At 44.8% G+C, this 12,108-nt stretch overlaps 1 protein-coding gene across 1 annotated transcript in view; it reads right to left on the bottom strand.

Moving 5' to 3' along the window:
- The window catches only part of RIMS1 (regulating synaptic membrane exocytosis 1), a 461,151-nt gene extending 449,732 nt beyond the window's left edge, over positions 1-11,419 (bottom strand). The window contains 1 exon segment of the mRNA XM_047760358.1: positions 11,256-11,419. Coding sequence (XP_047616314.1) covers positions 11,256-11,419 — 164 coding nt within the window.
- Positions 11,420-12,108: the final 689 nt, after the last annotated feature.

Genomic DNA, 12,108 nt, shown 5'->3' with positions numbered 1-12,108 from the left:
GTTTAGAAGATGACTTAACTGAGGGGAATTTTTTACTTTACGGTCATATGCATTTGATTTAAGTATCAAATCAGAGAACACACATTATGCTTTAAACTGTTACTGAAGTTTGTGATGTTTTAATTCAAAGGAAATGTTTCCATTAAGCATGTCTATCTAGAGGACTACTTTTTAAAATGTATTATTTACATCCTCCCACCTTGACATTCAAACACTTTAAGAATGCTGTCCTTTAAAAAGCCATGAATGATGAATTAAGAGTATAACAGATCATCTGAAAATCCTATTTCAATTTCACCTTGTAATATCTAACATCCGGTATAGTCTCCTCCTAAAATCTGGTCAACCTGGTTCTCTCAACAGCTGCAACACTCAGCTCATTTTTTTGCTTTGAGAATTTGCTGATAGAATTCTCATGGTTAGAATAAACTTCCCACTCCAGCCACCTACTCATACCCTATGAATCCCTCAGGCAGCCTAAGATGCCTCCTCTACTCCACGGCCTCTGGATATGTTCACTCATTCATAAGCACAGTGTAAAAAACCCAGGCCCCTATCACCTGCCAAGCCCTGTGCTTACAGGACGGACACAGACAAGAATGATCCTTCTCTCAGGAGCTTATGCTGGACTGAGGGGAGGCTGTAAAGGGAAAAGGCTAAAGAAAAGACGTGCACATAGGACAGATATAAAAATTCATCTGGGAAGCCTAGGAAGATGTGCCTGCTGAGGTGTCACTTGAACTCATGTGAAAGGCTACATAAAAAATGAGGTAGACAGGGGAGGAAATTTCTGATGAGGAGAAAAGTACAAGGGTTGTCACGAAGGTGTGAGGCAGCAACAACGCCTTGAGAACCAGCACAGAAAAGCTCTGGCAGGAGGTTGTGCGTGGACATGTGAAAGGAGAGAGGAAGCAGGAGGCAGATTATGAAGTTTAAGCTTTACGCTGAAAGCAAAGGGCTTTCCTGATGGGCCATGGGCGGATGAATTTTAGAAAGAACTCCTGACAGCGGTGTGGAGATGGGAGGAGGTCTGACTGATGGCAGAGAAGAGAATTAGGAGGTTATTGCGGGCATCTGGGAGGCAGGGGTGAGAGTCTACATTAAAGCAAAGGCAATGGAACTAGAAAAGCAAGGAGACAGCCAAAGGATCCTAAGATTGAATCTGAGGGCTCTGAAAACAGAATGAATAAGGGGCTGCAATGGGGATCTCCCCACAAAGACAGGGATTGTAGAAAAGCATCATGTTTGGGCAGAGAGTCAAGTAATGTATGAAGGGTCACACTCAGTTTGAAGGGCCTGTGTAGGGGACAGCCAGGAGGAGACATTTAGCCAGTGGTCTGGTACGAGAATCCAGAATGTGGTAGAGAATTCCAATGTAGTAACACAGATTTGGAATCATTAACGTGTAAGTGTGACTGAGGCCATGACCAGAAGCTGCACAGAAAATGGAAAGAGGAGAAAGCTGAGAGAAGGCCAACATTTAAGGGTCAAGAAAAGACCAAACAGGGACACATTAGAAAAAGCAGAAGGCAAATCAAAAGGAAGTGGAATTATAGAAAGAAGGGCAAGGGAGAGCTTGGAAAAGTCCTCTAGCTCTTATAACTGCTAATCATTTGTCCTGTTAACTAATTAGTCTTTTCCAAAGTACATATGTCATATTTTCTAAAATGTGCACTGCTTTACCAGTATCTGCCTCCGAGGACCTGGACTGTTTTTTTTGTTTCTTTGTTTCTTTGTTTTGTTTTGTTTTGTTTTGTTTTTGGTTACTCCCAAGGCATGCAGAAGTTCCCAGGGCCAGGGATCAAACCTATGACACAGCAGTGACAACACCAGATCCTTAACCTCTAGGCTGCCAGGGAGCTCCTGGACTGTGTTTTTTTAATTGCACATAGGTCTCCAGGAACCTTACAGTGTGCTGTCTTCAGAGAAGGCAGGACTAGAAAGGTACCTGGCTGATAATCAACCATACTTCTTTTCAACAGTGACAATTAGCACTCCAGCCTCTGGAGCTCCAGATACCACGGATTCCCTTTCCAATACCTGTGTCTGGAATGATACTCAGATGGTAGTCTGTTTTTCAGACTAGTATCAAGTTTTTACTCCAGGTTGCTATATATTAGGTGGCTAGACTTGGCTTAGGGGACACAGACATTTGTAAAGTGAAATATCCAGCCTAATTACAAGAAGATATTAGTGTACTTTATTTTCCCAAATTATACTTTTATGACAATTGTCATGATGATCATGAAGAACGTCAAAGTAGAATATTTTAATAATTTTTACTTTTACCAAAAATGTAATATCCAAAAATAAATCAGCCAGCTTATTTCAATATCCCTTTATTTCAGATACTAGTATATAAAATATACCCTTTTTTTCCTCCAGAAAAAAAAGAGTTAAGAAGGAAGACTTAAGCTCCAATATATTATAAGACAGAGACAGGTAAGGCAGGTGAATCTGCTAAGATGCATGAAATACAAAAGCGAAGCCATTTGGTTACTTTAATTTTGTTTGCATCTCTTTCTACTGAGACAGTAAGTAGTCTGTCTGACCTGAATAGAGCTTCTAGATGTGAACATATATACTATCCTATATTTAAAGAACCCTGATACATTGCTCCATACATTCCTGAGATATTTCATATACCACCGGTCTCATTTTTCTAAAATGTAAACCCCAGAAATTGAACACAGAATAGCCAGCCATGCAAACAAAGAGCTTCTCATTGCCCATATGAAGATCTGTGTTTAAATGACAAGGACAATAATGTGTCACTTGGTGCTTGTGCACTGATTACTTACAACTTTCAAACTTTCAAATAACTTGATATTCTTGAGATTAAGAACACTGCTCAAATACTGATCAAGAATGCTCTGCTTGCAGTAATGTAAGTTGGGAGCCAATCAAATAGACTACATAAAGTCTGGCAAATAAAACCATAAAACTCTATCAATAACAACTGCTATACCCATCCCCATTTGTGAATAAGCATATCATGCCTGAGAGTCCATTAAAAGAAGAGATACTGTGTAAGACATGACAGTACAAATACCTTAATTGGTTTTTAATTCACATCCCTTCTCTATGTAAATATAATGGCATCTCCCAGACAATAATTACCTGGCATAATGATGGGAAATATGAAAAATATGTATTAAGTTACATGCAAATCATTAGCAAGGTATTATCTTTTATATTATATAAAGATATCTGTTTAGTTCATTATGGCTCTTTAAGAGCTAATTAAATATTTTAATTACTTGCAAATTGCACAAAATTACTTTCTATAACATGATCTTATTTTACTATCTAAACTTCAGAAGAATTATCAAAATATTGCATCCTAAAATCTATTTAAGTGTCTTCTCTAAACTGTGGGCTGCTCCTTTGCGAGGCCCAAAGGGAGTCTTCATAGAGAGCCCTGCACGCAGTTGCATTCCTGCTTACTGTTATTTGAAAAGTGATATGAACTTTTAAAATCAACTTTACCATGAAAAAAATCCATAAAAGATAACTCCTCCTTCTCAGCAAAGGTCTTTCCATTTACCAAACCATGATTTCCAAGGCTCTATGTCTACAACTTGCTTGTTCTTACTTATTGATAATTACTAATTGCTGTATTTTATGACAGTTAATTGTCTGACTTTCTGAAGCTTTAAATGAATAATTTTGTTCAGGGAAAGAAAAATTTATAAAGAAGGAGACAATATAATTCATCATCCAGGTTAAAACTCAACTTGAAAGAATGGGGTACTAGCCATCATTATAGCATGAGATAGACATCAACAGATACTGTCCTGGGAAAACCAACCTGTACAGTCACTTTTTTTTAAAAAAAATCCTATTTTATATTAAAATAAATGTTGGTGTGTCAGGGAAGTTTTCACAAGTTAGCCACAGAGGCAGGAATATTGAAAGTCAATTCTGTAATATAGTCCCCTCTCACCATCCACAGAACACTGACCTAGATCAAAATAAATGCACAGAAACTGGATGTAAAAGCGTAAGAATATACATACAGAAAGCCTAAGACATCCAGCACAGAATCTTTAAGTTCTTAAACACATGCAATCTATTCCATCACCTAATAAACTGACATGAAAGAGGAACTACTCCTTGGCAAGTACATGGCCCCTCAATCAGCTAATTTAAAGTGAATGATTTATTAAATCCAGTGGCACTAAAACCATTAGTCTGTTTCTCCACATTTTTTTTTCCCTAGCAAATGATGTGGAAATTATCCTAGGCTAATTTCTCTTCTCATTTTTGCTTTAGGGTCGCCTTCTAGTTATTTCAAATCTTATCTTTTTTCCCCACAATTCTCTTTTTGCTAAAGACATTTATGAGCTAGAAAGAAGGTAAATACAATCTCAGATCAGATTCTGGACTCATTTTACCTTTGACCTCTGCCAAATTCTCACTGTGGGAGCTGCAGCCTTGGCCACATACCCTGCTGGCAGGATATCATGGATTAATTTTTCTATAAGAACCCATCTCCATGGGACTTCTAAAAGCTGCAGTAATCTCAGGAAAAGATGATTTGGGGATTCTTTACAGCTTTACAGAGTAAAGATAATAATGGCCCTTTTCTTTTCTTTTTATGGCTATATCCATGGCATAGGAGGTTCCCAGGCTAGGCATCAAATCGGAGAGCTTTTAGGCATCAAATCGGAGAGCTGGAGCTGCCGGCCTACGCCACAGCCACAGCAAGGTGGGAGCTCAGCCATGTCTGTGACCTACACCACAGCTCACGGCAACGCTGGATTCCTGACCCACTGAGTGAGACCAGGGATTGAACTTGCATCCTCATGGATACTAGTTGAGTTCATTATCACTGAGACACAATGGGAACTCCCTTTCTTTGGTACAGCAATTTGAAGTTTAAGGGTGTCTCTACCGTCACGTTAAAGCTTAGTAAGTTAGAAGGGCAGGCATTATCAACTCCACTTTACACAGAAAGAAACTGGGCCTCAGAGGAGTTAACTTACTGACATTTACACCTATAGAAAGTGACAGTGTTCAGAGCACAATCTAGTCCACTGCTCTGTCCAACTACCCGATGCTCACCTCTCTTTCTGGCCAGAGCACCTTTAAAATGGTAAGAACTAAGCCAACCCTGAGCTAGAAGCTGAGGACCTCTCTCTTTATTCTACTTAACAGCCCAATGCCTGATCCAATTCTAATACCTAAAACAGTGGTCTTATTGTTGAAATGAGTATCACCTGACACTTTGTCAGAAATAGTCTACCTAATACATCAACTTTGGAACACGGTAGGGACAAGAGAGAACTTCATGGTGGAGGAGCATGGTGGGAAGTGCTCAGGCACTAGGGAACACTGTGAGCCAAGCAGCCAGATCTGAAAGCCCTGGTGCCTACAGGGTTATCCTCTCACCTATGGGAAGATCTAGAGCCTGGGGTTCTCAGAAAAGGCTGGAAAAGGTCATTGGCTATGTGATATCTTCTCTTGCTCCTTTTTAAATTTTATTCTCCAGATTCAGGATCATATGTCATGAGCACAGGGTCAGGAAGGCACTGAGCTAGTTCTGGGAATTTCACTAATAGTAACTAATAGAATTCTCACAGGGTAGACCTTTCAAGAGGTAAGCATGGGGCGGAGTAAAAGATATACAGTAGCCAGCGAAACATTCAAATGTTAAGCTCCTTCCCCAACAGAAGAGGAAACAAAACCATGGTTCCCACACCCTGATACACTTTAGAAGACTTCCAAGATTACTGAAGATTCGTGTCCATGTGTATAGAGTCTAGCTTCTATTAAGTTTCCATGTGCCTCAGGCCAGCTTACTTCAACACTCAGAACCAGCTCTAAAATACCCAACACCCATCACAGGACAGAGTGCAAAAAATTTGTTTAAAAATTTGTTAAAAAATATAAAATACTCCATAAATACAAATGAAATGCAATACCATGGACTCTAAAATCCATGGTATGGCAAGCATACCCATCTGCATATTACAGAGTTAGGACAGTAATATGACGGCCGAAATTGCTATTTGATGTCTTTGCAGGAAGCTGGCTGCTTACCGCATAGGGTTAGCTCAAAATCACCTTGAGCAAGTAACATTCCCGAGGTGATGTTTCTATTCCAGACACCAGTGACACCTGTAGCTCACATTGCATGTTCTGCTTCAAACTTAGTAATCCATTTACTTCAACAAGGGTGTCCCTTCACTTCCAATTAAGAAGGAATACATAGAGGTAAACGAGAGTCAAGGCAGGCTGGCAAAAATGTGAACTGTCATGTTTCTCACCCTCCATTCTCTTTGATAACACCTCACTTTTTCCTTCTTTCTTTCTTTCTTTCTTTCTTTCTTTCTTTCTTTCTTTCTTTCTTTCTTTCTTTCTTTCTTTCTTTTCTTTCTTTTCTTTCTTTCTTTCGTCCTTTCATTCTTTCTCTTTCCTTCCTTCCTTCTTTCCTTCCTTCTTTCTAGGCTTCTGTCTTCTGAATTTTTCCCATGAGCATTCGGGGGCCTAGGACTAAGCATGCCCATTTACTAAGATAGGTTTTTGCTGAAAGCAGAAAACTGCAATAGTTCAAGGCTAACTTTCCCTCATTTAATCCTATCCATTAGGGCTGTGAAGGAGACTAGACTCTGGGTGAAAGGGTAAATGTTCTCCCCCAGACTTTTCTACTTAACACAGGATCTGGGGACAGGTAGACACCTGCTCATATTTCAGCAGCTTTCTCCAATTACTCTTTGCCTTTTCTCTTTCCCCTCCTTACCCAACCCTGCCTCAGCAATAGGACAGAATATTTGGGTGTGCAAGACCTGAGAATCTTTGCAAAACTCAGTGGAAACATGCTACCTGCATTCCTGGGGACTCTGTCCTTAACTCTACCCCAGTTGCTAACTGGGGTCTCTCAAGCTGAGCCTTCTGTATACATTTTGGGTCACAATATTATGAGTGGCTGGAGGGAGAAAAAGGAGGAAGAAAAGCTTCGCTATAAGAGTTCAACCCCTCTGCTGTGTCACTCTTCCTTACAAAGGAAGTAAATATTCATATTACAGATGTTTGAAGAGTTAGTGGGTGTGAGGGTCCCTGTTAAGAGAGAGGGACAAGTCCAAAGTCAATATACTTTATAAATCAATTCACACCATGAATTGCAGGATTTATAAGGAAAAGAGAACCTCACAGAATCCCAAATGCAATTTCTTGGCCACACTTACACTATTTAAGAGACAGCACTAGAACTTAAAGCCCAAATGCTTGGATGCAAAAAATAGTCTTTTCATGATCTTTCTTATATTTTCAAACTGGAGACAATGTCCTTGCCCTCAATCCACTGGGAAACTCTCTTAAGAGTGTGGGTAAAGCACCAGGCCCTCCTCTAATCAGCAGCTGGTCCTCTGAATCAGCTCAACCTTTTGCCAAGCCCCTTCTCTGAAACCAAGGGAAGAAGAGATATTCATATAAGGAAGAGGTAGATGAAATCCAGGCTTCATCTTGGTAGAAGGACAGTACACTATGTGGGACGATACTTGGACTTAGAATGAAGAGCCTGGCTTTGAATCCTGGTTGGGCCACTTCATGTGAGTCAACTCAAGGTATTACAGGAACTCTGAGTGCGGGATGAGGATCTGTGGGTTATGTGACCTGACTTACCTTCTGCACAAGTTGTTGTGAGAATCCAAACACATATCTATTGAAGTTGAACACAGTTCAACTATTTGGCTTTTGATTCAAAAGCCACTTAGAATAATGGCCAGCATGAGGTAAATGCTCAATAAATGTTAGTAGTTCTATTAAATATTCCAATATGGTTCTTGATTCCCAGCCTCAAGCCATCATTTTCACTCTCTACTTCTTTATATTTTTTCTCTTGTCTTGCTATTCTGTAGCTCCTTTCTCTATGAAGCTTTTATAAAAAAGGAATAAGATTTTAGATCAAATGAGATCTTCTCCGATTTAGGTCCCAGATAATGCAATTTTCAATCCATGTAATATATTGGCTCATGGTGCCTGGTGACAGTTACTTGAAGGAATCTTCATTGAAGAAGTTAGGTTTCAAAAAACTTCCAGACACACATTTATACCTACACCCACACACACCTACATACACAGCCCCAAAGCCTACTAAAATTAAGAAAGACCTTCTATTTGCTGGTAATTAAATCCCACCATTAGAAATTACTTGCAGGAGTCAACTATTTCTAGTTATGGCAATGGTATTTAAAATTAGTGCACTTTGCCAACAAAATGAATTATTTTTATGACAAAGTGCTTCTAATTTCAAATAATTTTTTTCTGAAATCTTGAGGAGAAAGTAGCTTCATTATTCTTTGTCATTTATACATATTTAGACATTGTCAGGACCAAATTGAAGAGTAATATACAATCAGGGCTGATGAAACTGTATAAATATATTTTCATTGATATTTTATAATATTTCTTTGGCATATTCACCCATCAGTTTTCTCTCTTCTCTCTACTAAGGCCTATTTTTATATATTATGAACAGAGAGCACACACAATAGCTCAAGGCAATGGCTTTGCAATAACATCAAAAGTGAATTTTAAGTCTAAATGCTCTGTTCCTAGAACTTCAGCTTTGTAGGGCCTGTTGTGGGAGTCATTTCTCAGATATGTGCTATGATGACCATCCATTACCACAGAAAACACATCTCTGGTTTTAACAAATAGTTCAAAGCCTTGTGAAAAACCTCCTGTTTTCCAATATATCTTTTTGAAAAGTTCAGAAAGGGTCACCACCTGTGACTATGTCATTGAGTTCCCATATATGTGTGTCCTCTGATTAACTCCAACAGTCCTCAGTTTTTAAGACCTAAAGTACCCTCTAAAAAAAAGTTGAGCTCTGTCCCACTAATTTGCGGATGCGAGGACAGGCTTACATGGCAGCAAACTGGGGCAGGGGATGGATTCCCAAGCATCCCCCATCTGCCATTGCACAAAAAGCTGAGACAGTAGCAGAGGAGGCTGACTGATAAAGTTAGTGTTGAGGCCTGGGATTAGAGAGGGCTGTTGTATAAAAGCATCACATACTGAGATGTTTTGTGAATCCTTGCAATAAAGGATCACCACGTACTGGCCAGAGAGGGTAGCCACAGGTGTGGCAGCGGGAAAGAGGTTTTAGACATGAACAGGTGGACGGTGGTCTTCCTTTTTCTTTTGTCCCTTACAAGCCCATGTGATTCGATGGCTGCTGTCCTTAGGCAGTGAGCAGGTTTGGGATTCGGTTGTGGAACTCACCCCCCCCCCCCCATTTAAAACCCTCACTTTCCACCAGCCCTGAAACAGCCAAGGAAGAGGCGTGATGGCCACCTGCTTGCACTGTGCCTTCCCTTCCTGCTCAGACCCCTGTTTTCCACTGGCTGCTGGAGGCCTCTGTCCACCTGCCGTCTGCAGCCAACACCAGAAGGAACGGAAATAACCCTGTCAATTCTGACCAGCAGAAGAGGTGCCCAGGACAGGTGGCAGCGGCTGCAACCAGTGAGGACAGACGGACTGACAACCAGACAGACAGACAGCAGCACCAGCAGACACCATCCATTACTTCCAGTCTCAGAAGAGGGGAAGCCTGCAGCGCTAGGGACGTCATTGTGCCATCAGGGCTGGGCGGCAGATTAAGGAGGGTTTTGGCTCCCTCCAGCCGGCAGGCTTAAAGTATTTGTTTTTTGGATAAGAAGGAGCAGGGAATTCGGAAACCTGCTGCCTTCATAGAAGCAGGCTGGCTCTGGCCTTCTGAGTTAATGGCCCCTGTTGGAGTCTGTGATGAAAGGGCAGGGATGACTGGATTTCTCTTCTGGTGCTGTGACCGGCCCCCACATCTCTCCCTCAATACCCCCTCTCCAGCTGAGTAGCAGCTGCACGGGTGGAGACCCATCAGGCTGGGAATTCAGCCTCCTTCCAGCCCTCTCCTGTGAGGTTCTGCTACACTGAGAGAAGCGGAAGAAACCTCCCTTCTGTGGCAGCATCTCCAATCCAGGCAGCAATCCTAGGGGTGGGGAGAGGCAGAGCAGGGTGTGACGGGGTGTGGGGGGTCACCCCTTTGCTGTTCCTCTTTGCTCTCCAGTAACTCCAGATGCAACAGGTTCCCTTTGGTTCCTCACACCAGTTTTCTGCCCCCAGATGCACCGTCTGGCCTTAACAGAGGATGCCAAGGAATTAGTCCCAGTCAGGGCTTCTAAATTCCCTCACTGCCAAGTTGAAAACTTTCCTGGATACAGGAAGCCCTTTCAGGGTAAGGCAGGGTTCAAGTCCCTTTCAGCTCCACCACACTTGTGCAAGGAAGAAGGTGGGGAGGCCAGCACCTTGTGAACTGTATTGCCTGAGACTAAGGCAAGCAGCAGTGCAGTGAAACACATGCCTGCATCGCCAGCCACCAGCCCCATCCCCTCCCAGACCCAGGAAAACGGGGCGCTGGACGGAGAACCCTTGCAGGGTTGACGAGCTTAAAAGAAGGAGGGATGCGTGCAAATATTCAGCCCCTCTTATCCTGCTTCATCCAGGAACCCAGCAGGCCCCGAGGTCTCTTGGAAACCAGTAAGGTGGAACCTCTGTTTTATTCAGGCCAGAGTCTCCATCAGCTTTTCCCATCATTAAAAACTTTGCATTGCCAATGGCATTATATACTGGGAAGAACTGTGTCTTCACACAGGTATTCCGCGTAGAAGACCGTGTATCAAAGGTTAAAGAGAAGCTGGGGAGGCAGGTTACCAAAGATGGCAACTGCCCCCCAAAAAAGACCCAGCCTCGATCTGTGAAATGAATTAGTAACAAAATGAGCACTCAAAATCAGCGTTTTACTTAGATAAATACTGGCATCCTGGGCGGGGGTAATCCCGACCTGCTAAACAACTCCAGGGAAAGAAGAGGAGCTATTCTCGGCAGCTCCTCACCCCGCCTTCCCTCCCGCGGTTCAGCCCTGCCCCTCACCTGCTCTGGCTGGGCCCTTCCTTCCACTGGGGCACTGACTCTTCTCAGCCTCACACATCCCACCCCGGGTGGCCCGGTCCACCCAGTCCTCCTGGCACTTCGGTCCCCAGCTATCCTCTCCGGGCTCCTCGGAGCAGGGCTCGGCTGCATCCCCGCCTTCCACCTGTACCCTCGGCCTCTGCCCGGCCGGGACCCCCCGCCCCCCGGCCCTCAGGCGGGAGCCTCCGCCCGCACCCAGAATCTTGGCCCGCCCCTCCCCCACACTCAGCCGGGAGGACTGGGTACCGGGCGGCGAATGGACCGATGGAGGCACGGATGGCGCGGCCGGGCCAGCTTACTTGAGCATGGCTTCTTCTTTCTCCTCCTCCTCCTTCTGCCGGTCCATCACTGCCATGATGATGTTCCTCTCCTCCTCGGTCAGGTGGCTCAGGTCGGGCAGCTCGGGCATGGGGGGAGGCACGGTGGGCGGGCGAGGACCGCGGGGCCCCACGGCCGAGGACATCTTCGCGGCCTGCCCGCCCCTCCGTGGGCCTCGGCTCGACGCGGGCGCACCTTCTAATCCACGCCTGGCAGCTGCTCCCCTGCTTGGCTCACCGCTGGGCCCTCCCGGAGGCGGCGGCGGCGGGGCTACGGCGCGTGCGAGCCCGGGCTGTCATGGTCCTCTGCCTCCACCCAGCCCCGGATGCTGCCTTTGTTTTGGTGGCCCCGGCAAGGCGCGGGCGCCCGGCCGCCTCCCGCAGCCGGGCCTCGGCTGGCGGGGCGGGGGCGGGGGCAGGGGCGCGGCGAGGGGCGAGGATGCTCGGGTGCGCCGAGGATGCTCCGGCTCTGCCGCCTCCGTCCGCGGCTGCGGGAGGAGAGTTTGGGTGTCAGTTAGGCGGAGTCTCGGCGGCTCCGCTCTGGGTGATGCTGCCTAGCTCGCTCTCAGACACGGCCGCCGGCCGCTCAGCCCCGGAGCCGCTCCGCCCACGGCGCCCACCCGCCCACTCGCGGTCCCAGCCCCGCGCCCCGCCGCTCCCCCCGCTCGCCAACTTGCACACCACTGCGCTCCAGCCCAGGTACCCCTCGCCCGTGACTCATCCTCCCTCTCCAGGTCCCTCCGCTCTGTCATTCTCGCCAGCCCTATTTTTCCATGGGTTGCATTCATCATCATCATCCTCGCTCCCATATTCGTCGTGGAGCAGTAATAATATT

The sequence above is a fragment of the Phacochoerus africanus genome, chromosome 2 (assembly GCF_016906955.1).
Source record: "Phacochoerus africanus isolate WHEZ1 chromosome 2, ROS_Pafr_v1, whole genome shotgun sequence".
NCBI lineage: Eukaryota > Metazoa > Chordata > Mammalia > Artiodactyla > Suidae > Phacochoerus > Phacochoerus africanus.
The sequence above is the reverse complement of the archived record's forward strand: the minus strand, read 5'-3'. Positions and strand labels throughout refer to the sequence as shown.